Here is a 26394-nt window from a genome sequence, read left to right on the forward strand (position 1 = left end):
CATCACAAAAAAAGGTTCAGAGGTAATAGCATGGCTCTGTCGACCACACACATACAGGCGCGCGCGCGCACACACACACAGCAGTCTTTATGCACCATGTGTTGCCACATTTTTTTTTCTTAAACTGAGGTAGACTGAAGTTTATTGTAGAAACTTGAATGTGTCACTATTACCACAATCATCATTCAAATTACATTCGGAAATTAAAAAAATTTGGTAACTTTCCTGTTATCCCTGCCTTTTGACATTTTTTTTTCTCCTCTAATGGTTGGTTGCAGAATGTGCATAAATCCTGCTGCATCTATTATAAGCCAAGCTAGAGAGGTTGTTTTTTTGTTTTTCTTCTTGTAATAGTTTTTTTAAACCTTCAAAGTGGCTTAGTGTGGCCCATAACAGCGGCTGGATATGTAAACTTAGCCTTTCATTATCTTTCAATGTGATCAAACACTGTTTGACCTTCCCCCATCATGGTAACTGAAAGCAGTACGGTGTGATCCGCAGACAGTGGAGACCCTCGCGGGCTCCAGCGCGCTCTGGCAGATCGAGCGTTCTATCAAACTGAAGATGAAGCTTGCTCTTTGAACAAAATGGCAAAGTCCAAATGGGCTGCAAATGGTTACATGTAGCATTATTAGGTAGTGATGGTCAAAGGCACAAAGGGTTCATGCATTCAATCAAGTAGCACAAAAAAAAATTCAGCCTCTTGCAGCCTTCTAAATTTTTCCCCCAAACCCAGCCTCTTGCCATCACTTCCTTGTCCTGTTCCCAAAAAAGTACCGTCACAAACTTTTTCATCCCATCTTAAAAGAAAACTAAACGGCATTGCTGCTATCAGAATGTTGGCATCATTCGCTATCTTTTGAACATTCACTGAATTTTTTTTTTAAACAAATGATGGTGTTGAAGCCCTCAGAAAACCTGAGGCTGTGTTTTTTTTACCCACCTTACTCCCATCAGCCAGCAGCTAGAAGTGCTCTACTATATTTTTTCCCCGATAAGTCTGTAGTACTCCTGGCTGGTGGCTGATCAAATTTTAATTTTTTTTTAAAAAAATAAAATGCTCAAGAACTATTAGCTTTATAAAGTATACAAAATACCAAAAAAAAAAAGCAAAAAAGGAACAATTTCTCATTGAGGTACTAAATGCCTGAGGTAGTTTAGTAAAATGCATATTTATCTTTTTATGCCCTGGCCAACACCATTCAACACTTCCCTTAGGTTATTCATGGCAGTGTTATGTAAAAATGCAACCAAATTCTTTTTAAAAAATGCCACTTGTTTCAACATTGGGACTAACACTTAAACTTTTTGTCAATACCCTTGCTCTGACCCTAGCCCACCCGCAATCCCACCCTCCAAATGTGTTTCTTCTTTTACAACGGGACCTATGAGAGCAATGCCTTTTCTTTTTTGTTGTTTTTTACTTTTTTGTTTTTTTCCTTTTTTTTTCTTTTTTTTTTTTAACCAGTGAACTCAGAAGAGAAAGCTTCATTAAACCAAGTTCTAAAATTGTTGGGGAATAATAAGAACAATAAAAAAGACTAACGAGTTTATGTTAAATTGTGAGAATAGAACAAAAGGGAAGTGAAGGGGTCCTTATTTTAAAGCTGGGTTTCCAAAGTTTGAGAGAGCCTAAAGAATACATTCTCAGAGACAGCGTTCAGCGGTTGCCTGGTCCTCAAACAGGTGATTGGCTTGGTGGATCTTCTGCATAAACTTCAACAGGTGCTCACCACCCGTCTCTCTGTCGCACAGTCTGTCTTTGGTCTGGCATCTGTCTCTGATGGGCCGTTTCCTAAACCTTTATTTTCGTCTCGGCTGAGGCTGTCCGCTTTGCAATGTTTTTTGCTGTTGCTGCTGCCTTCTTACCTGAGCCAGTATTTCCTGAATTTTTCTCTGAGCAAGCTGAAGGACATAAAGAAGAAACAACCCATCATGATGCCATGCTGTGCTGACTGCTGATTACAACCATCTATAGATGCTACCGGGCTTAAGAAAATCTGGAATAACTAAATTCCTAGTTCTGACAAGATTACTCATGAGTTAAAATACACTTGGGTTCATCATGATGTACATCCTAATTTTACAGTTTTTCTTCATTTTCCACCTACTACAAATACCTGCACAGTCAGTTCTCACGTCTGTAATATAGAAAGAATGAGCATAGGAAGAAGACTACCAACATGAAGATTATTGAAGCTACGGCCTACTTTCATTTTACTCCCCTGGAGGTACTAGTGTTTTATAAGAACTACTGTTTTAATAGAGAGTGGACAATTCTTTCACTGAGCAGGGAATTCAGAAGGTCAGACTTACAGGACTTACCAGCCCTCCCATCTGCTTTCTGCACTACAAGTCACCTGTAGCAAAGTGTCAAAAGGAATTGATCTGAACCAAGAGTTAAGTGAGGGAAGGAACCATGTGATCCTTTTCTTTATGCTGTTAAATCAACAGATTGGGCAGTATGGACAAATTGCATATATATGTGCGGTTGTTGCCAGGTACTCTGAGATGGCTTGTTTCTCCCTTCCATCTGAATTTCAGCCCAATCACAACTTGGGGCTTATTTTGCTTTGAAAGTTTTAGCAGTGCCAGAGCCTACATATATTGATAGGAGAATTTAAGGAGATTGTTTTGCATACGTAACAGCGCAAAATTGTTATAAACCTCTCACAGGCAAGAGGAAAGTTTATTGCTGCAAGACAACCAGAGGAGCCTGGCAAGCAGTGCTTTCTACATCCTGAGTAAAGTCTTCCACCCCTCGGCTCTGCATGTGGATGGAAAAGACACCATGGAAACAGCAAGGTAATACAGAAATTCATTTCAGTCCTCCTACCTGGCATGCATAGAAGTGACCAGTTATTTTCACAACCACCTGATCATTTTCATCAGGTGTCTGGTCACGAGGGACTACAACTTCTGCACTTGTCAAGTTTTGAAGCTCGTTTACCTACAAATAGATAGTAAAATCAGAGAAATCTTTAACAAACAAATATCCCGCAACCACCAAGCCTCAGAGATACTGTGAGCCACAGAAACATCATCCTCTATGTTTAAAAATAGAAACGCGCTAACAGAAAGCATCTTTGTGCAGCAGTGTGCAGTTAGCAAGATGAGCCTTTTGTGTCTCTAACATAAATTAGCACCAAGTTATCTAGGTTTATAAAGCGTTTCCAAGACTAAATACAACACACAGAAGGCATTAAATACATGACTTTAAAAAGCAAATAGATGCCACAGTGTTTACAGTTGAGTTTACAAGTTTAAGGTCAGAAAACTCTACAACATATAATGTAGGGAAGAAAAAAATATCAAAGTATTTCTACATTTTTCCTGGAAAAACCCCCAGAAGATGGAGAACTCCAAACAGAGCAACGAGAAGTGACCGTATTATTTTCAGTGGCCTATTAGCTTCCATAGTGTTAAGTAGAGGTAAGGTTAATCTTTGTCCCATTTGCACTTATTTCATTCTAGAAATGCACAGCATTATTTAATAAAAAATGTTTTAGATTATCAACTTTGCCAAGATGTTTGTCCTTAAACCTCTTAGCACTGCAAAGTAATGAGAAAGGCCACGTCCTGTCACTTAACTTCAAAACCACATTGCACTCAAGGATGGAGACACAGGACTGAACCATTTCTCTGCAATTATCAACTAGCTCCTGACTTAAAAGCCACATGAAAATACTGGAGTGCCAACACCTTTTCAGGATTGAACAGTCTTGGGGATGTTATTTTATGCAACAAACTTAGCATAAGAAATGCCATCAATTAAGTTGAAGCAAATCTGTGTGTGTGTGTGTGTGTGTGTGTGTGTGTGTGTGTGTGTATATGTGTGTGTGTATATATGTGTGTGTGTATATGTGTGTAATACTGAGGTCTGACCATGTCTTAATTTCTTACCACAGATTTAGAAATCACGTTTTTACTCAGTTTTGGCCAGAAATGCCACCTTTGGTCACACTGGATTTGATTTTAATTAAATGAGATTAGTGAAATCTTTTTGCAAAGTTGGACATAAGCTATGGTTTACAGAAGCAGGTTTCAAGTGGGAACATATTCTTTCTAAATGGAAGAACTATATCTCTATTAATAAAAGCCCTGCAGATCTGGGGTAAGTAGCTATTAGTTAGCTAAGTATTTCAGTCTTATACATACATACATACATACTCAAATAAGAAACTTAACTGAACACTAAAACTTATTTCAGCTACTTACTGTTTTGCCTCCTTTACCAATAACTCTACCAGCAGCATAGGATGGCACTTTTATATGAGCCTCGAGTTTCACTTCTTCTTTAGGTCCAAAGAAATTTTCTTCTTTAAGTTTTCCATAGATTCTCCCTTGAGCCTGCAAAAATGCTCTCAGTTAGAGAATGCACTTCTTGAAATCTGGTTAACTTCAAGAAATGCCACAGAAAGGAGAATTCTTGGTACACAATCTTGACAAAGTATTTTCCCTAATAAATACAATAACTATTTTTCTAAAACGTTTTTGTACCAAACTGGGAAGCACCTCTGTCCAGCTTTAAAGATTGCATTACAAACTAGGCAATCACAGAGCTATTTAACAGAGATCATTGTTATTAAGGTTTTTAGTAGAAATATTGCTTTTAAATGGAACTATTGCATTTCTGAAGAGGTAAAGAGTGGTGGAGAGAAGAACCGTCTGACTGAAGCATTTTTTATGACACCCAGAAGCACAGAATGCAATTGATTGGCTCAGGAACACATTCTTTTAAGAATGCTAAATTTTTAAAAAAGCTACAACGCCCCCATCCCTCCAAACGAGCCACGGGATAAAGACTAGAGCAAACAGTTTGCTTTTACAATCCATTACAACATATTGTTTAAAAATAAATTAATCTGAGCTTGCTCAATTTTCTAAAGTGCAGAATCAAACTGCCTAGATCTAAATAGCACCATGGGAACAGTATTGCTTGGACCAGCGCACACTTCCCTTTTCTGGGGAACACACAAGTGCCAGGTAGCAAGAAAAATGTCCACTGGGATTAAGCTCACGGATCTTGCTGATTTTTAAACAAGTGGCAGCTTATTTTTTAGGACATGAGGAAATAAGAAAAGCCTACACAAGTTAATGCTACTCTAGAATGGGTAAGATGAAAGACATTTTTTGACCTTGGAACTGAAAGTACTCAGTATTTTGGGTAAGTCAGACTCCACCTGAAGAGTATAGAAAAATCTGCAGCACGTGACTTTGACCTAGGTGGGACACCGCAGGTCATGGGACTCTGTCACAGAGGACAAAAGCTCTCATCTTTCCAAATAAGACAAAAGATACACAAAGAAGCCGTATAAAAACCTCACTACAACTACCACCTTCTAGCACCATCAACAGCCCTAGCATCAGAGATTCCTGCTCCAGGAAAACACTTCTAAGAGGTCTGACAAGAGCAGATAAAGTACTACTCCCAGCCATCATCTTGAGCTGGAGATTTTAAAACTATTTCTAAATTTGTTAGAGACAGGCAGTAGGCAGCATAGCCCTTTTTATTTCAATAACAATACTTTTCACGTTCATAACACCTTGACAACCTGCATAGGCTGCACGGCCCAGTGGAAAAGGCACTACAGGAAAAGAGCAAGCATTACTGCTGAATTATAAAGCAAGGTGGAATGTTGACTTTTTAAAGATAGTAGATGTATTTCCAACATCCCACATCCTTCAGCTCTTGAAAAAGCCTTTAAGGAAAGGAAACAACCTAACTGGGCTGCAGCTCCTTCACAGTACAACAGGGTCTAAAATATGTTGTCTATACTAGATTCCACTTTGCTTTGCATGTGTCCCTCATCCAAGGCGACATGATCACCTCTGAATATTGGTGCCACAAGGATGCCTAAACTCCAGGAGGCACTGTGAACAGTGCATATTCTCTTCCTGTTGTCTTGCTAATAAGTAGTCTTGCGTACCACAACATCCTCAGGCTACTGGAACTGAGGAAGAAAGGGGTACAGTCACTGCAGCTACCATGGACATGAATCACAGAGAGCAGAACACAATGTAGTAGGGAGAGAATGCCAGACTCTCAGGCTCTGGGATGATGCCGCCTTTCTGAGAGCTGGTTACTCATCTGAGCAGCAGCTATGCCCTCTTCAAGTTGTTGTACACCCAGAATACATTCTTGGTGCCTACCAAGCAATAGCCTATGTTCAAAGATAGAGAAGACCCTTCTTAAATAGAGCTTAAATTCAGCATTACTGAAGCTTGGCCCTGACTGTAAGGTATGCTTTGGGTTAAAGAAATGACTGAACTCTGCCTCTGCCCATCTCAATCAAGAGAGCATTGCTCAGAGTAGTGAAAGACTATGAGAACTGGAGCTGAAGGAAGCCCCAAGAGATAACCCCTCTCCTTTGCAAGATTGGCATGCTCAGGAGGATCAACTGTGCTAGTACGTTGACCCTTCTTTGCAAGCAGAAGCCCAAAGTGTAGAGAAGTGACTGATGCCGTTTTAACCAGCATAGGGTGTGCAGAAAAGGTAGGCTTTCCTCCTTGCATGATCCAGGTTGGGGAGAAGAGCTGCCAAAAGAACTCTGTGGGACTTCAAATCTGTCTTAGGGAGGAAGCCTGAGGACAAACCTTTGCCTACATAAAAAGTCAGAATAAGGGATGCCCAAATCTGCTTCGGCCTGGCACTGCTTGAGGGTAAGTCCACTAGTATCTAACAGAAAGAAAAGGTAGCCAGAATCTGACCCTGTGCTGATCCCAGAACACAGGAGCACCCCATATTTGGAACATGCTGGGTGGCCAAGCCCACATGCACACAGAAAACCTCAAGAAGGCAGAGGTAAATTATGCTTTGCCTTCAATAGTTTCTCAAGTGTACATGGTAACTGAGCAATAATCCTAAATGCATCTGATTTGCTATTACCATTGCAAAATACCTGTCCTGATGCTTCTCCAAAACTCCTAAAGGCATTAATGGAACTGATTCTAGATATGCCTGAAGTCTGTACACTTCCTTCTTGCAAGATGCCCAGAAGCGAAAACACGAAGACAAAAGTGAGAACAGGCAAGAGAATGATTCCAGGACATGAACTCCCAAGTGACTTTCTACCTACTCTGGGCCTCATCTGTGATGAAGCCGGGCTGCTGCACTGAGCTGTCTGCATCACTCTTAACATGGTCAACTCCTTTTGGGGTAACTACATTTATCCCTTGGCACTTAAGGCAGAAGGCCACTCCAGAACTCAATTTGAACACAAATGGGATAATCAGGCTTGAGTATCTCCTCGCAGTTGTAGTGGAAATACAATTAGAAGTCTTGCATTTATCTGTAGAGCTATCCAAAGAGCATTTTCCATTTGGCACGCAACAGTAACCTAGGAAGACTCTGTCTGTCTCTCATCTTGTCAGCTTTGTTATTTGGATTAAACACACTAAACTGTTGCATGTATGAAGACAGGCTAAAAAGACTGAACTATTGTGCTCAGAGATAAAAGGGAAAATTAGGAATGTAATATGACCATATTTTCATGCTAGACTTGATTCCAACTTAAATGAAACTCCTACCACTTTTCAGGTGACCAGAACATGGCCTCTGATAGTACTGTATTGCTCATATATTCATATGAGACACCTTTTGGCAAAAGGAAAGAAAAAATCAAGTACTTACTAAAATTCTGAATAAAACTGTGCTTGGAACCAAGTGGGTTTTTTTCAATATTGTCCCTTACAGTCCAAAAGCCACTACAGACAAGTTTTTGTATGTTGTACCTTGAACTGAGCTTCTGGAGGTCCAGTGATGATAACCATTCTCAGCTTGGCATCTGGTCCTTCAGCAGGGGCAATCTGGAATGGATAAACATAGCTTTTTGTAGCTGTCTTTTGAAGGAATAGCTTAAAGCTACCTCCTCCCCATTTGAGTCCCACATTCTGTTCAACAGTGAGAAATTATTCATTACAGCAGCAGCACTACACTCCAGTCATGACGGGTTTGTTCTCTTTAAAGTGCATTAATTAGCTATAATGAAATACAGAGAAAATGGCTAAACCATAAGCAAATTTGCTTCTGAAAATTAAAGGCATACTCATCCACATATGGCAAAGCCCCACAGCCATTTTCACGTGGCTATGAGTAAGACAAGACATGTAGCCTTCAAAAAGACAAATATGGTTAAGAGACCAAGATCCTTATCCTTACCTGCTAACTTTAATAGCCTTTCTAACATGTTTTGCTCATGAGCAAAAGTTTGTGTCTGTCCTCCTGAGAGCAGAGGGGGACAGACACATCCCTTTACTGTTGTAGCTGATCAGATCCAAAACATTCCTCTATACTGGACAATGAGTTCAGAGTTTCCACAGGGTTTGTATCTACAGAAGTCTGTGTGACCCAAATAAAAATTAAGCTCCGCCAAAGCTGAGACAGAGACGCCCATAGGGTCTTTAGCAGTTCATGTCACCACAGCAGTAAGATTTCTGTGGGTGTTGTTCTCAGACTCCAGTGACATTAAATAATTCAAAGTAGCCTCTGACATTCTGGATGGATCTTTTGTTTATCACAACTGACATTTCCATTGTTGCGTCTAGTATTACATAGCTGCTGTTGAATGGGCAATATATTAAACGCTACAGGATTTCATCTTGGCTGTTGGCATAGGGATGTTATTCATATTTAACAGCTGTAGTTTATTTCAGACAAGTTACCAGTCACCATGCATCATTTTCACTAAAGAATTTTGCTAACCAAAGTTTATGTAATTATTCATATTGTACCCTAAGATGGAGAAGACATTACATAGTAGTTGTCTGGTTTGCATATTTATTTTTCGTATGATTTCTGCATTCCAATTGGCTATATCTAAAAATACACATTCATTTTACAGCAGCCCATTTGCATGACATGATGTTGTGGCAAGGGCAAGCACAGACTAAAACCATTCATTCTTCGGAACATGAGGACTTTAAAGGGGAGAAGTTTCCAGGCACATCTGGAGGCAGCTGAGTGAACAGAGCTCAGCCTGCTAACTGCCGTTCATCTGAAATGGACATCGGGGTTTGCCTCTCCGTCACCGTGTTTTCTTAGTGAACACCAGTACCTTTATTGAAATTTTAGGAAAAATATTTTCCTCAAGCCTTTGTCACATGCATTTAAGCATTCTGGGATGTTTCTTGGTTTGTTTTTATCTTACAATGCCCTGTTCTCAGCAGCTGGAGTAAAACATGGCTGAGGGCTGTGAAAAAAACCTGCACTATCATCATTTCAATGTCTGAAGGGGCAACCCAAGAGACTTCAGTGTTAATTTTGTCTGTCTGCTCTTGGAAGGAGAAGTTATATGCATAAAAATAGTATCCAAGTGATAAATTGTTAACTTCTGAGAAAAAATAGTTTCACATTCCTAACTGGAAAACAAACATTATTCCATGATCCAAGTCACAACCTGACAACTTCATACACCTGAAACCTATAGTGCTCATCCCAACTCCTGCAGAGACAGAAAGAGCTACTCTGGGAATAATTTATAACCAAGAAGATGCCAATGGCTCCCAGCAGGTCCCAGCACCATAGTGCAGGATGGGAAGCAGACAGCCCAGAAGTCTCTGCCTGACTTCTCTGCTGAATAATTCAGTAATTCTCCTAGAGCACCAGGCCGAGCCTGCACTACCAAGCAATGACCCCCAGCACAGGAACACAACCTGAACTTGTCAACAGCCTTGTGTGCCTCTGAAGCCTGGACACCACAGCCTTGTGCAGACCCCTATGCATCTGCAGCTTATTTAGTCTTTTTTCATGGTTAATGAGTTTCATCAGATCTATAAAGCTCAGCACAAGCACAAACAAGACATGTGTGGATGTAAAATCTTTTCACATGTAGCAATCTCCAGCACAACTCCAAACAAGTTCAGAGCGTTATGCACAGAGACTTACTTCCTCCACAAAGTACCATTACTACAGTTTGGCAAGTTAACAGTTAATTGGGTAGCACTTCCTCCAACTCTTAGCACAGATTCCTTGATGATTCATGAGTTATTATTTTACTCCAAAGTTATGATAAAAGGCAGGTGGTTAACACAAGGGAAGTTCAGAAGTTTTGAAAAAGTTAGCAGTAACTAAGTAACACTTTCACACAGGAGCAAGTGTGCTGCTCTGTGTTGTTCGTTCAAATTACAGATGAAGTTGCATTTTTATTTTAATTGATAAGCATACATGCAACCTCCCAATTCAGCAGGCACACCTCATGTCTGTACAGTTCTGTTAAGATATAATTACATTTCCACAAAAATGTTCTTTACTTTATTCCTACTGAAGGAACAAAGGACCAGAGCTTTAGCAAACTTATAGCTGAATTTCAGTTAATATAGATATGTTAAATGTGTTGGGTAGAGGGGTGCCAGTAGAGGAGGCCCGAGGCCACTGTTAGCCAGAAGCGTGAGAAACACGGGAAACTCCCTTTCCACTAAACTCTATTCCAAGGACCAACTGAAGAACTAGTTTGGACAGGTCCTTGGAGGTCCAGGTTATTTCACATTTCTTTCTCCACCTGGCAGTACCTTCCATGTACCACTTCATCTTTAGATGCAAACTATGTGAATGGAGAGGGAAAATAAAAATACATGCGATGCCTCACACTCCTGTACAAGAAGGGTTCAATAAAGGAAAATGAACACCTCTCACTTCTATTCCACTTTTTTCCCCTAAAAATATGATTATTAGTGCTCTACTAACGTAAACCCTCTGGGTAGTGCAACAACTATTTAATGTACTGCTCAATAAAGGATGGAATAGGGCAGCGTGCCAGTGGGTTGACTGGCCAGTAAATGGATCAGCATTCAGTAAACCACACACAAGATCCATTCATCAGGGTTCCTCAATTATTTTGCTCTGCACAATGAGATGAACACCTCCCAACCAAGCCCAGCCTCACTAAGCTCAACTCAGCATAGCCAGCTCCTGCCCCTCAACTGCCCTGACCTTCGGCAGATCCCTGCTCCATAGCACTCCCTAAACAGGCCATGTCTCCTGAGGAAAAGGAGAACTGAGAAGAAAATGCTTGCTTCATCTATGGAGGAAAATGTCAATCTAACAGCACATAAAGATATACACTGCTTTTTTTTTTCTTTTTAAATTTAAGCCAAAATGTTGTCTTCACAACACAGAATAGCAGAACTGGCTATTTTAAAAAAATAAATCTCAAGCATCTAGAAATGATACTTGTGGTTAAAATGGCATCAGTAGCAGAAACCCAAGGCCTTCCTGCAACCAGTACTAACCCCTGTAACATAAGCCAAGGAGAAGCCAAAGATTTCACCAGATTGACTAAGATTCAGACTTAAGCTTCCATTAGGCCAACTTCTGCAAACCATTTTGTTCTTGGCTCCATTGAGATGGTCAACACACAACCAGTTGGATGTCAAAGCAGCGTGCTGAGGTCAACATGATGTTGTTAAAGCACTGACCAACCCCAGGATCTTGGGGTACACAAGTGATTTCAAACCCCCAGTGCTTCAGCATGGAGCCATCTGAGCCTGACAGCCCAGACTGATCCATTTGGAGTAGAGCAGGAGTGGCCACAGCAGGAGGAGACTCCACCTGTGCTGCTGTTTTTAGAAGGGGAATTTACCTTGCTGGTTTTCACTGTACCAAAAAGAAGAAAGACTTCAAGCACTGCATCATTAAGACTTAAGCCTGTTTCTAAGAAATCAAGACCACCAAAGTAGTTTTCTTTGCAGCTTATATTTCACACCTCAGGAGACGTTTGAAAACATGCTTCTAATTATCTTGTCTCAAGGAAGATTAAAAGATGATTTATAAACAAATGTACTATTTATCACATCACATTCTAAGCATGGAGTGGGGGAGGACGTTCATGAAAACACGGCTTGTGCGAACTCGCTCAAAGTGTCGTGCAGAACAGACAGAAAGTTACTGAGTGTAATAATACCTTAATAGATGCTCCTGCAAAACGAGAGAGCTGTTTGATGTGCTGTCCCTGCTTGCCAATAATAGCTCCAACTGCCAAGGCTGGGATGAACAGATGAACAGTCTCAGACTCGGGCTGTTGCTGTGGGGAAGAAGGAAATATGCAGTGAATGTTTTTGAACATTACGAGTCAGACTGACAGGAAAATGGGTACGGAACGGACATGCATGGAAATGAAGGGGAAATCTTGCGATGCCCTATGTCTGAGTATTAAGGCTCTGGCTTTTTCTGGGAATCATGACATTCACAGAACATGAAAGAACAGTTTGAGCCAAAAGAGGATTCTTTAATCTTTTGTAAAATAGTTGCAATTTTAATGCTTAGAATTTTAAAAGGCAATCGAGGTATTGCTTCTTCACGAGGCTTTTGTTCTTACCTGTCACTAGGTGATCTTCCACATGCAGGACTCTGCAGATGAAGCTGCCACAAGCAGAGAGGCTACAGTCTGAGCAAGCAAACTCTTTCTAGTCTTCCTAGTTGTTTGTTTGTTTTTTAAATTTTAGATTGTGCTGAGAGCAGCACAAAAAGCCTCAGAGTTGCATGTATGCTACAATTTCCTTTGTGTGGGAGTGATCTGGAATGATAGCCAGCTTGAAGACTGCCAGCAATTCCTCCTGTGTAACATTACGCAACAGTTGGAGCCCTGGCAGCAGGCTTCAAGCAAGGCTAGTAAATTAAATGCCAGAGTGGGCATTTCTAAAAGCCAGAGGACCCTAACATTGCACCCACTGGATCTCAGGCAGCACTGCAGTTTCCTATTGCTTTCAACCAGATGCCCCAGCTGGAAAGCACAACATAGCACTTGAGATTCTCTCTACATGCTGCAGAGTGACGATCAAACCACAGGGTTATATATGACACGATAAACCATCGCTATTTTTACCAGCCTCAGAAGAGCTCATCTAGGACTAACAGAGCACCACCAAATACCCAATGTACTGCCATACCATTAATCCATCCACTTACAGCAGGGTTATTTCTCAAAAGCACTTCGCACAAGCCTGCCTTTGAAATAGGAGGTATTTAAGACCTTTTAAAGCAATTCTTCCTCTCTGTAGTCCTCTTATGCATTTTCAAAACTTGTTTTACTCATCCTCAGCAAGACAATACCAACAAGCCCTTTTCCAGCAGAGGTATTTGAATACAACACAGCCATCCTCATCCTCACTCTCTTGGTGCCCACATGCAAGCCAGTCAAGCAGAGCACATGGGACCAACAGTGCTCATTTAGCTTTGCTCTCTTGTATATTTTGGTAGGAATACAGACCCACATATGGAAGCTCACCAACACAGCTTTTTCTGTGATATTTTCAGAAAAAGATATGATAAACGCAACACAAAGCAAAAAGCAGCTGCAATCCTGGGCGGGGGGGAGGAGCTATCTCCACTTATTTTTAAGTTTCCGTAACTTCTTTCAAGGGGAAGCGAAGTCCCAGTGCATTAACCATAAACAAATCAGAACAAAATGCTTACCGCTTTATTTTTGGTAAACACAAGTCAACTGTAACCTCAGGGGAAACAAATTCCAGGCACAGCTCCACGTACCAGGTGAAGAAACCCCAAAATAGGATATTGAGAGCAGAAACACATTCTGCCAGTTGCTTTAGGTGATCGCAACAGTTGTACAATTTACCCTGTGTTTTCACATGTACAAGACATCAGGGTTCAGTCAGTTTATGCTGGTTTAAGCCCACGTTTTCCCTGGACATAGGTTGCACCCCTCCACACCCAGCCTCCCCACTGCCTCATGTGCTTTGTGGCCAGCAGGATTGCAGCTCTGGATGGTTTTTAAGGCCGGCAGTGGATCCCTGACCCAAATAACCAAAGTGCCACACAAGCGGCAGTCCTGAAACAAGGGAGGGAGCAACACCAATTATGTCAGGGGATGGAAAAAGGTGGGAACACCCCATTTAATGTGCCTACAGATGATCTCAAAACTACACCCTGAAACTACATATTTGTAATGAAAGGTAGCAGTCACTTCAGTATAGATGTTAAACTGCTCTCCAGAAGATTACTCATCTTCTCCTCCCATTATTACAAAGATCCTGTGAGCATACTTACAGTAAGGCCTTTTACACACTCATCATGAACCCAGCAAGATTTCCAGTAATTTGGAAATGCTACTGTAGGTACTCGGTTGATCTCACGACTTCGGAAAACTGCATCTAAACGGATACAAATTCATGAGGAATTTGTTTTTTTCCAATTTTGTTATGAGGATGTATTAACTGCACTGGGTGTAGAGGCAACCTCTCTTTCCCATCCACGTGCAGTTGGCTTAGCCATTCCTTGCCCCCTTGACCTCTACCTCCAATCGTCCAGACATGCTCCAGCTCCTGTAAAAGTCACTGCCAAAATTTTCTCTCCCACATGCAACTCCAGCCACCTTCTTCCAGATAAACTTTGAGCTAATGCAAACTTTACAGCTAATTCATACAATGCTGCTACAAATCAAGCACGTAACTTGACTTGGTTTTCAAGAAGTTACACAGCTTCTACTTAAACCCACCTCCAGACATTTCTGTACCACAGAAACAAATCAAGCTTCACTACTTTTGTTTGCACATATTTCCTGCCTTCTCTCTTTTGCCCATCTGCCTGCAGCACAGTTTTCCTCTCTTCTTCCCAGAGCTGGATTTCAAGCCACTTTCTTGGCCAGATTCAATTCACCACCAAAACTCCTTTCTGATGCCTCACCCTTAAACATGAAACATGGGCAGGAAAGGCACTGAGAGACAGAGGATGCACATGTGTCTTTCCAACCGTGCAAGTCAGCTCACTGCAGCACACTCCTCCCATCCCTCCCAATAATGCTGACTTGTTTCAACCATTTTCCTAAATAATTTAATTTATTATTTTTTTTTGCTGGAGTGATGTTCTTTAATGGTTACCTTCCATTTTGGTGTAACAGTGATCTATGTTTATTAAGGAACAGAGGAGAATCTGTCAATATTGAACATTGCCATTTTTCAAATTCTTGTCTGCAGAAGCACATTGGCACATCCGTATAATCAAATTAATCTCTAGTGCACCATCACACAGAATTTAGAGAAATTTTGTCTGCTTCCTTACCCACGCTGATTTTTAACTGCTCAAGAAAACACACAGTTTGATTTGTTTTAAAGCACGAACACCAAAACCAACAGCCTCTTCTTTTTTTCTTCTGGCAGAAATCAAATCTAGCTAAGGCTTTTAAGAGAGTATCATAACACAAAGTTCAATTTATTATCTGTCCACCTCCTTACCCACAATCATTTTAAAAACCTTTTGTATTTACTGGAAGACTATCCTCCAAAAGAAACACATCAAAATGTAACGCAATGACTACACCACCCATCAATCTTACAGATGCTTCTGGGGATCTTAGGATGGAAGAAAATCAACCATAATTTAATCTTCCCCATGGCATGCCACATAAGTCACAGAGCTTTCCAGGAACTTCTAGCATGAGTTATATCAGAAATAGATTCCTAGATCTTAAACATATGTTAGAAGCACTAAATTTAGGGAACTCATTTCCCACTGCGTGGAACCTGAGCTTCAATGTTCACTCCCTTAACAAGGCCAAGTTTGCTTAAAATATATGCTTAAAATTTGAAAAATAAACTGCGTGTGTATATATATCTTGGAGAATGTATCCATCTGTATTGACTCCAGCAAACATCCTGCGGTTCATCTTTTTCACGTCATAATGTTAAAGGCCTTAGCGGTATTGTTATAAATTTAACTACTTTGCAGTCTAAATGTTAAAATAGTGTACGTTTGCTACTGAAGTGGTAAAGTTGATTATGTCATGGAATTAGTCGTCAACTGATTTTTGACAACAGTAAGGTCTCCTGTACATGGAAAATTCTGTGCCGTTTGCTCCTCTTCCCCATTCACTTCATTTTCTCACCACATAAGACAATATTTTGTGCAAGACCAGCCCAGCCTTAGGAACCGCGAGAAATGTGGAGGGGAAAAAACCCCACTTTTAAAATAGTAACCTAAGTTCTCCAAGATGTACAGGGGTCCAGAAATCCACCCTAACTCATGAGTAACTGACTCAGAGGTCTGTGATGCACAGATCACCTCCTCTGCCCTAGAAATATTTCTGGGATAGGCTCAGGACTACTCCATCCTAACACTGAACAGATTCAAGCGGTATAAAGGATGCTACCTACCCCTCTGGGCAGAGAGAGAAGTTCCTGTCTGATGCAGCTGTGGCACACAGACAACACCAGGATGTTCACTCAGATGGAGAACTTTGTTTCTAAGAATTTTTTTTTTAATAAAGGCTCCAGAAACCAAGATTTGTTAGTTTTAAGCAGCAGACTCTTGAGGAGTGTGGTGACCAGAAACAATTCTGTTCATAAACAGCTGATAATACTTGTTTTGTTTCTACAAAGATCAGTGTGCTTTAAACATTAAAACAGTATTGATAAGGGAATTTTGTCTCTATTCAGCACATTTAACTAATTAAAACAATTTTAAATGCCGGTTTTGTTCATTAATTGGATTCCAATTTCCATCCAAATGTAGTTTGATGAAAATCAGAAGTTAAAAAACAAATCAAGCAAAGAAGAAAAGCACCATTCATCATTTTTTAACAGAAAATGGAAAAAATATATTAACCAAGCAAATTATAAAGTGCATATTTGTTTAAATAGAAAGAGATCTTGACTGTGTTAGCAAAGGGTAGCTGTGGTGGTACAGACTACACTAAGGCTTTCAGAAAGGTAGCTTAGGTACAGATGTAAAACTTGATAAGTCAACTTAAGTCAGATTTCCTGCTTGCTCATTTAAATCACGACTGAAAACAGTGATCTAAGAGATCTAAAGCAATCTACTCATTGGATGAAACCGAGCAACTGCTTCTACACACCAGTGGCTCTAACGTTTTAAGACTAATCCAACTCTTCTTTCTGTGGCAGCTTAGATGCACATCCTTCCATACCTCCTGCAAATCCCTGAACACCGGCCACACCTGTCCCTGGCTTAAGATCCCATACCACTTATATATTATTTCTTCTATAAAGTCCCAGCACCTCCATCCGAGATCTAGGTTTCTCTAATCTGTTCCTAAATCTTGTAACCCCTGCACTGCAGGTACCATCAGAATGGTCCCCCCTTCACTCCAACCAGGCTCTGCAGCCCTGCAGAAGACTTTCCCAACATAATCACTTCCCTGCTGCCATCCCTCCCACATTAAAATTTACTCTTCGCAAACCAGCTTAACAGAGCAGTCATTTCTTAGTTTCAAAAGCCTCAGCTGGAGTAAGGCTCTTCCCCTTCCTGGGATATTGCCCCATGCCCTTCAGCATAAGGGTTACTGTACCACACCAGAGATAGAGGCTGAGGACTCCATGCCAAGAGAGTTTGCAGATTCATTCTTCTCTCTGCGACTCTTGCTTGCAGAGACAGAAAGATCTCTAGAGCCCAACAGGCTGCCCTTGGGATAAGCTTACTGTAGCACTTCTTCTGCCAAGGCCTGGTGCATGAGTCATGCAAACTGCCCAAAATCCCTAACAGGAAAGAGAGCTTTTCGCTTACCTGACAGATCACCAGAAGGAAAAGCACTCCTCCTCATCTCACATGTGCATAACAACCAAAGCATGGCCAGGTAAGGATGAAAACTTCGAAAAATAAAGCTATGATTCTTCAGACAGATGGTGGTAGGTAAAAAAATAGATCCCAAACCACCAGAGCTGAGGGAGTAGTCACAGTATTTGGGGAATGGTATTTAAGAAAACAAACACAAACACCTAAGCACCACACAACACATACAAAAACAAAACCACAAACAACCCAAACAATACACACAAAAAAGTTTTGAATCAGATTTTGGGTCCGAGATCAACGTGAGCAGAATCAGATCTTGGCTGGTTTCTAAGCCCATTATACGTCTCCAGTATGTTTTCATTTACTCTAAATGTGTTATAAATGAATTACCTTAGGATGAGACATTTAAGTCACAAAGTCTTGTTACCCATTTCTAGCCAGCATTGGGGTTTTTTTAGCTGCGAGGGAAATAATTAAGAACTATTTTAAGACTGCATGGAACAGTCCCAGCCAATGTTTGGCTACCCTCTAGCCTAGTGGGTTATTGACGGGGTTTTTTGTTTTTAAATAGAAAACAAATCCACTTTGTAAAGTAAAAAAATATGAAATACAACCAGTAGATGACTGCATTACAAAGTTCTCTTTTGCCATTCTCCCCTTTCCCAGCTGCGGTGATCACCATTACTGAGGCAAGGCAGATTTACAGGTGACTCACTTGGTCTTCAGAACACCCCAAGCTTTGTCAGGAAGTGAGGTATCGTTTTATTCAAACCCTCTACCAGACCCAAAGCCAAAATTTAAACCATGTTTTTGCAATGCACTGTGAAGAATTGTACTGGCCTACAGCTATACTAAATGCTCTTATTTATTTAGTAATAAAACCTTGCAGCAAGGGGAAACTAACATTAAGCCAAGTATCCTTGAAGACATACCAGTAGGATTCAATGCATTAATAAAAAATAAGCTCTTGACACTGGTGAAAGAAATCCTAGTGTATTCATTTTCCAATGCTAATGCTAAAAGTTTAAGCCTTTGTTGGGAACAAGAGGCTCATTAAGGAAAACTTAAAAGTCTTAGTAGATAGGTCTAACATGATCTGCAGTTTTATGTCCTAGCAAATACTTCCTGGGTCACCATCTTGTACATCAGCTAAAGTGGTGCTGCCAGTGTAGGTTAAACTGAAGTCTGAGCTTCCTCTACCCTCTCCTACTTTTCAGGTTTATTTAGAACAGATTTAAGCCTGTGCTGCAAGTCTAAAATCTTCTGCCATACTCCCTGCCTGAAAAGCCAGGATTACACTCAGAAGGTAATAGAGAGTTCTTCACTGCTGAATTCAGTCAGTCAAGAGCTAGCAAAACAATTTAAAAGCAGCAATGTGTATTTTTAACTTGGCACTGGACACCCTGAGGCATCACCCATTTTTCCATGCACAAACTGTACTGCCGCCATCCACCCAGGTCTTTATCCTTACATGAACCCCAGATTGATGCAAGAGGCAGCAGTGGTGGGCAGCATTTCCAGATGCAGGGAACTCCACCCCCACAACAGCTTCAACATCACATTTGCAGTGACCTTTTTCTAGCATGGCCAGGAGCTTCACCACACCACCTCCCCTCCACCATCCGAGTCTTTGGGCTGGCAACCTGCTGCGTTCAGAGCAGAGCTGGCTCCCTCTTATCCTGTATCCTGTAAGAAACACTGGTGTCACTAGACAAACCAAGAGCATGACCATTTCTGAGGCAATCAGTCCACAACAGGCCAAACAGCTCCACCTCTCTCTCCAATCAGTTCTGGACACCCAGAAAGTACACCACGTAGTTGGGAGCCCTCTGTCCAACTAGCTAAGCTGGTCCTCTCCTCTTGGGTGAAAACTTAAGCAATAACCCCAGTCTGCATTTCCAGTTTGGGGACTACCACATTTCAACACCTGAAACTCAAACACAGCTGGTTATTACACAATGGTCAGTACCATCAGTGAGATGCTACTAAAATTGTCTCACTCAGTACTACTCACTCCACTTCTTGGCTCTCAACTTCAGTACTTTTCATCACCGTCATCTTCTACCTGGCAAGCCATGGGGATCTCCTCAGACTACTAGAAGTCACTAACAGGACCGCACCTATCAGAAGTGTTTCCAACATGAAAACCGAGCCAGGAACGAGGGGGTAGAAATCACAGAAGCAGAGAAGGAACATTTTCTGGCAGGCTGGGTATAAGGCATTTCACAAGCAGAAACAAGCCTGACATTTCTGAACATGACATGAACTTTTTGTTTTTGCAAAATCTGATTGGCTACAATGCCAAAAAAAGCAATCTGTCACCTTTTATTCTGAATAGACAGCCAAAACCAGAAATCAACATAAGGAACAGATTGTGAAACTACGTAAGCAGGAATTTTGCTGGTCATTCACAAGCAGCAAACATAGGTATTTGGTGTTGCAACACTGCACGACCACCAAAACAAAAGCACTTATGTACAGAAACACTTCCACTTCAAAAATCACAGCTGTGACACAACAGACACATGGGTACTCCAGACTCCTAGAAGTTGCCCATGAAGTCTTTGGCTTTGAATAATACAGGTACTCATCAGTGCTGTTCTACAAAGACACTGCTCTCACATTCCTTGGCAGCTGCAAGAAAAACAGGTTGCGAAAACACAGAAAGGTCACTTAGTTTTCCATCATGTTTAACGAATAAACAAACCAGAAATGGAGCCAGCTACACCAGAATGAGGACTTGACCTATTTTTGTTTCTGGCCTGAAGGAACTCAGCACACTCTAGTAACAAAATATTACTTGGCACCTTAAGGAATTGAGTTTACCATTTAGCTTAGCATTCAGAAGATGCTGAGCCTGGTACTTAGAACCTGGGAGTCTGAGATGTCCAGGGGAACACCACTTAAAACATCTTCCCATGGCAAGAATCTGGGAGCAGGGGACCAACAAATTCTTATCTCTTGTCCCAAGGAATTACAATTACTGCTACAAGTATTTGAGCCTGCAGTTAGGAAGAAGCCATCTTTATTTTTAAAAGTGTGCATTACTAGTTAACGAGTGATGCTATTTGCATTATGACAACCTCCGAACTGTAAAAAGAGCTATTAAGAATAAGCAGAGGCTTTAACATCTCAGAAAAAAAAAATACCAACTATCAACTTGCCAGGTCTTTGTACACCATCCGGTGCCAACTGCATTTGGCTTCTCTTGCTGGGGGCCAGTCCATCTCCAGAGGCAGAACAGTTTCCAATTGCTTCGGACATGGTGCTCTGCCACACAGCATGGCAGGAACAGGAGACTTCGAGGCAGTGCAAGGACCAACCATTTTCTCCACAGGGCAGAACAATCCCACAATGTTATGCACCATGGAGCAAGTTTCATAGTTGTCAAAAATGAATCATAAATGAATTTAAGAAACTAAGCAGCACAAAAGGTGTATTCAAGGCACTGAGGCTACAATATTCAGAAGAAGTCTGATTAGCTGGTAGTGGGTTTTTTTCCCAGGCAATGCTGTTGTTCCACAGTGCCCTTTCTCAAGATTGTGTGCGCTGCACATGTATGGTTTTCATTTCACTGATATAAAATCATTTTGTAAAAACACTGCCAAATCCTTCCTTACCCCAGAAAACCACATCCTCTTTTGGCTGGCTGCAAGACAGGTCCTCACAGAATCAGCTACCACTTCATGAGCTAGCCAAATTAGGGCAAAGCCACTTACGACTAAACACATCATAGATGCACATACATTACTACCCCTGGGTAGTTTAGACGTAACGGTTGCAAGAGCTAATCCTATCAAACCCAGACATCCAAAGGAGCCCAACTCCACCAAGTAAGAGTCAAAGTACCTGGAAACAGGACAGTTTTTCCTCTTCCTTGTCTTTCATCTATGCTCAGGGCATCAAATGAAGGCCCTCAATGAAGCAATTTTTCATTTTAAATTACTTTTCTTTCCTGCCAAAAGCACAATACAGTTATTTCTTCTCTCACATCTACGTGATTTAGAAGATCTCTTCTTAGCTATTATTATTTAAGAAAATTACTGGACAAAAAAGAAGGAACATCTCTCGACCACAACATCTTCTAAGGAGAAAGTTTTCCATTGGCATGTTCCTCACCTGCAACAGAAAGCTTCAAGAGATGGCAAAAAGAATAAAGGAAAGCAGCCTATCAACCCAGCTGTACAAGACTTTTTTGTCATCAGAAAAAGGTGGTTTGAGTCTGTGGTTTTGTTTACTCTAGAAAAGTACTTTTTTTTCTCCTTTATTTTTTTTCCTTCCTAGAAGCCTTTATGCATATCACATAACCTGAAAATTAACCGTGAGGCTAAAGAAAAGGTTAGAAAGTGCATTTTGAGAGTAGAGCTTCAAGAAGCTACAATGAGTGTGCAAAAAGACCAGTAGAGAAAGCAGACAGTCCTACAGCAAGTGGAGGAGCATCTCTTCACCACAGTTACCTCTCACACAGCAGAAGTTCAATGGTCTCTTACAGGACTTTACAGATGCAGGAGAGCAGCTGGTGTGAACCCTTCTTGTGAAGGAAAGCCACTTATTTCTCACCTTCCTACATGTTTGAGTACATCTGCCATGCAACAGGCAGGGACCCATTAACAGGAGAATTCATTCTACTGCTGTTTCAGGACATTCAAGGGCCGGACGAACCCTCTACAGGTTCACCCTCCTTCTCCCATCCCCTTGGGGTGCCAACTTTCAGACGCAATGACTTCAAGAGCAATGCACTGTGACATACAATTAAACATGCAAAGTTTCAGTTACGAAAGGAAGGGTGCAATCTGCTTAACCGCAGCAGCTGGGCCAAATGTATTTAGTTGCATGACTGTACACAGTTGAACTTTAAGACAAAGAATTCTTGTTTGTTTGGAGCTTTAAAATCTTCAGTGTTGCAGGAGAATAAACTTCTGTTCTTGAGACAAGCATGTGCATAACCTCCCCAAGGTTCAGCAATCATCTAACCTGATCCGTACAACTCCACACCTGAAGCAGTTTGGCTAGGATACTTTAAAACTTTTTTTTTTTGTGGTAACATCTTCTAAAAAAATGTAAGCACAGTGCATATTCACTTTTGCAGAAACTTACTCTCCTCCTCATACAAATCCCAATTCTTCATGCAAGTGCTCGGCTCATGACATTCATTCTGAGCGACAGTGGGCAGACTAAGGAAACTATTGGCAATTGAGTCAGAACTGCAACACGCACAAGCATTTAAGTGCAGAATTAAGGAGAAAGGTTCAAGAGTATACAAAAAGTGGTGGTTTTCCAGACCCAAAAGCAGCGGCACAAGACATCAGCTACAAAAAAAAGCACCAAGGCCCAGTAGCCTCTCTGTATGGTCACACAAAGGCACATATTCATAAAACAAATTTAGTGATATCACCAGGATCATAAGAGTAAAATCATGCCTGTTTAACAGTAACAAGAATTTTTAACTCCTAATATTCTTAATTGAGACAGTTTTAAGCCCTTAAGTCCTACTTTTTCCTCAAACATTAGAACATGTCAATGATTCCCACATGTTCCAATTTACTTGTCTTTTAGGAGGACAGAAAAGTATATAGATCTTGGATTTTTTTAGAAAAAGAAACAGGAAAACTCAGGAATTGAAACACAATATGCAATTCCATTGCATACTTTTTAAATGACTACACAAAATGAGTGCTTTAAACAGGCAAACAGAGCTGGGACTTTGCAAATAAATTACAAAGTTGCTATATTAAGAATTGTTGCTAGTGATAGGCAAATATTAAAAAAGAATTCTATCCTGCACTAGATGTGGTCCTCAGACACTGTTAACCACATGGAGCAGACACATGCACACACGTGTTTATATTTCTAAATATACAGGTACCAAGGACAGGCTGTGCCTTCCTGTATGGACTCCCCTGCCAGGACAAGGGGTAAAGCAACAACCAGCTGCTTAGTGAGACAGAAGCTGCATCGCATTAGATTAAATGAGATGAGGCTCTACCCCATAAGCCTTTGATGTTCTCCACCATGGTTCACATTGGTATATGGACCACAGAGCATGAGGTATCGCAGTCACATGGAAGTTGCTCTCCTGAACATGTCCCAGTCCAAGCAGCCAAACGCAAACCAGTCTCCAATAACATCGCCATCTGTGACACTGGACTACTTCTGAAGCAGCCGGAGAGCCATGTTTATGCTTCTGTCAAACATACCTTAAAGAGGCATATTTGCCTTGCATGAAGAGAGAGAGGACGAAGCATCACACAGCTCACATTAGCACAGCTAAACCTATCAAATTACTCAGTCCCAAAACTCCTGAATACTCAGTTTTAGGAATACTTGGCTCTGGCTGTACATATGGGTGTTCAGACCTGTCATTTTAAGCTCTGGCAATGTAACAAAGTCCTAGATCTGTTTACAATGCAGATTTCTCTCTTTCCACCCATATAAAAAACAGCATCAGAAATGTGACAGACACTTGTTTCAACAATTGAGATGACACCTCAGTTGCTTTGAGAACAAGTCCTACACAAGGCCACAGCAACACCTTGTCACTAGAAAATAGTACCTATGAAGGATCAACTCCATATGGGAACTCTTCTGCAAGTGCCCAAAGCTCAGCCACCTACCTACATCTTCTGACCCAAGGAGAGGCACTTGTGAGTCCACTCCTACGACAAGGTAAAGAAAGGGTTCATACATACCAAGATATTAAAACAAAAGCTTTGTAACACTCAGACACATCATGGTGGGCCCCCAAGGCTCAGTCTATGGTTTGCAAGCACACATTCAGAAAAGGACTTCAATGACTTTACATGCCAAAAGGCTCCTGATGATGGAATTATATATAAATAGCTGAAATTGCTGAGGAACACACCTTTGCTCAGTCAAACAAACATGAGACAGGGAAGAGCCACCCATGTCCAGCCCTGGGCAGAAGGCAAAATTTGCACTGACAAAAATAAGCAAGACAGCAACAGGATACACTTCGTACACCCAGATGCCAGCAGTGTTTTCAGAAAGGATTTTCAGCTGCCCAAAAGGGATATCCTCAATGCCAGATAACCAGTGCTCCCAAGCGTATAAAGACATCCACTCAAAGGAAGTTAAAGGGACTTTGGCTTGCCCAAACGCTCTTGTTAAAACTTGGTAATAAATAGCTCATAGGTAAAAGGACATAAAGTCTCCCTGCGATTTCTTCATTAATGTTTCTTCTAAGACCTTTTTTTCACTGAAGTCTCTTTTACTCACAGATTTTTATTTTATTTTTTAAATCCCTATGAGCTGTCCTAGATCCCCCTCTGTGGTTACCTTTAGCCTTTTAAGTAGTTTCCATTTCTTCTTCAAAAATAGAACCAGCTCTTTTCTTTCACTCCTTCTACATGCTTCAATACCCTATTTAATCAGTGCTTTAAAAATTGTTCTACTAGAGGAAGAAAAAAAGAGGAGAGGAGGAACACTCAGCAATTACAGAAAATAACTTCATATACAAACAAGAATTAGAAGTCTTTGTCCAACAAAGTAAAAAAATCTGTTTGTTTCAGAAGCCCTTGGTATCAGGTTCAGGGGCTGTTTTGCTGCCACCCCCAAACTCCACAAAAACCATCAGAGTTTATCCTCTGAATCCATGAGTTTATCCCTTCTGTTTGCAGATTACCTTGTCATACATCTAAGACTATCTGGAACCAGAGCTTATCCAGAGGACTGAGCAAACAGCATGGACAGGAGCGAGAGTTCAGACATTGTACAGTAACATTTGTTTCTTGATGCCTTTTTCCAGATGTTGCCACTATCCTTATTTCCAGCAACCTGGAAACTGCCACAGATCCTAGCAGGCCAGAAAAAATTGCATCTAGGGAGTAATAAAGGTGCACTAGCAACAGAAGGACAGACAGAAATAACATTGATATCACTAAATTCAGCACTGTTTAGGTGCATGTTTAAAGCAAAAGCAAGAAAGAACAATGACAAAAGGAAAAAGTTTGAAAGAAATTAAAATAAACCAAGTAAGGAACAGAACGGTAGGCTTACAATATGAATCTCAAGAATAGCAAAGTAATTTGCAAGTCTGGAGTAAAAAGAAGGAAAAGGGTACACTTTTCATTGTCAAAGCAAATAAAATTCTATACTGTCAACAAATCACCTCTAGTTTCTCTTAAAAAAGAGGAAATAAGTTGAGGAAATCCATTACCACAGAAGGTATTTTATACAATACAATGAAGCAGAAACCTGTATTTTTTAGTTTAGGCTGCCACTCTAACCAAAGTGCAGAGAGACTGAGGCAGAGAGAGAGTTTGTTTGTCACTGAGGCACTGCTATTAGCAGTAAAATAACTGAGTATAAACATATTTCCTTTGTAATTTTCATTGGAACACTTTTTCCTGATAAAGCCACTATTATACTCAATGTAGTTTATGATGCATTCATAACACCCAAGCTGTTCATTGCCACAAACAATGCTACACATGTGGAATTCTTCCTGTTCCTTGCAGTAACATTTTCTTGGCTTTTTCCTCTGGGAAATATATTTAGGCAACAACTTCCCTTCAGTGCAATATATAGTCCCACTTGTGTTTTTTGGTAAAGTTCAGTGTGCTGTGCTGCACTGTCCCTTTTCTAGCTCATGAAGGGTCTTGGACTCAAATTACTAAATGTTACTGTTGTACAAAGAAGAGGGCACACTCAGCCACATCTGAGTTTGTAGAGCTCTGTCATCCATTTGTTAGAGTTCATTTTGAACACTCACCTTCCACTGAGTTGCTAACAACCACCATCACAAACAAGTAAGAGATGAGAAATGACCTTCTCTGTGTAATGACGTTGTCTTTTATTGACTAGAAGAGCACCATTGCTTTCCAGACAGACTCCGGAGCTTTCTGATACAACAAATTATCTTGTGCTCCATAGCAAAAGACCTCATTTAGGAT

The 26394-nt window shown here is 40.8% G+C and overlaps 1 protein-coding gene across 1 annotated transcript in view; it reads right to left on the bottom strand.

Annotated features, from left to right (window-relative positions):
* Window positions 1-1428: 1428 nt before the first annotated feature.
* Window positions 1429-26394, bottom strand: part of IGF2BP3 (insulin-like growth factor 2 mRNA binding protein 3) — a 108427-nt gene continuing 83461 nt past the window's right edge. The window contains exons 10-14 of the mRNA XM_010188173.1: window positions 11901-12020; window positions 7735-7809; window positions 4219-4350; window positions 2837-2950; window positions 1429-1905 (exon numbers count right to left, since the gene is read on the bottom strand). Coding sequence (XP_010186475.1) covers window positions 1804-1905; window positions 2837-2950; window positions 4219-4350; window positions 7735-7809; window positions 11901-12020 — 543 coding nt within the window. The 3' untranslated portion in view covers window positions 1429-1803. The remainder of the gene's footprint in view (window positions 1906-2836; window positions 2951-4218; window positions 4351-7734; window positions 7810-11900; window positions 12021-26394) is intronic.

The sequence above is a fragment of the Mesitornis unicolor genome, unplaced genomic scaffold, assembly GCF_000695765.1.
Source record: "Mesitornis unicolor isolate BGI_N332 unplaced genomic scaffold, ASM69576v1 scaffold5167, whole genome shotgun sequence".
In the NCBI taxonomy this organism is placed as follows: domain Eukaryota; kingdom Metazoa; phylum Chordata; class Aves; order Mesitornithiformes; family Mesitornithidae; genus Mesitornis; species Mesitornis unicolor.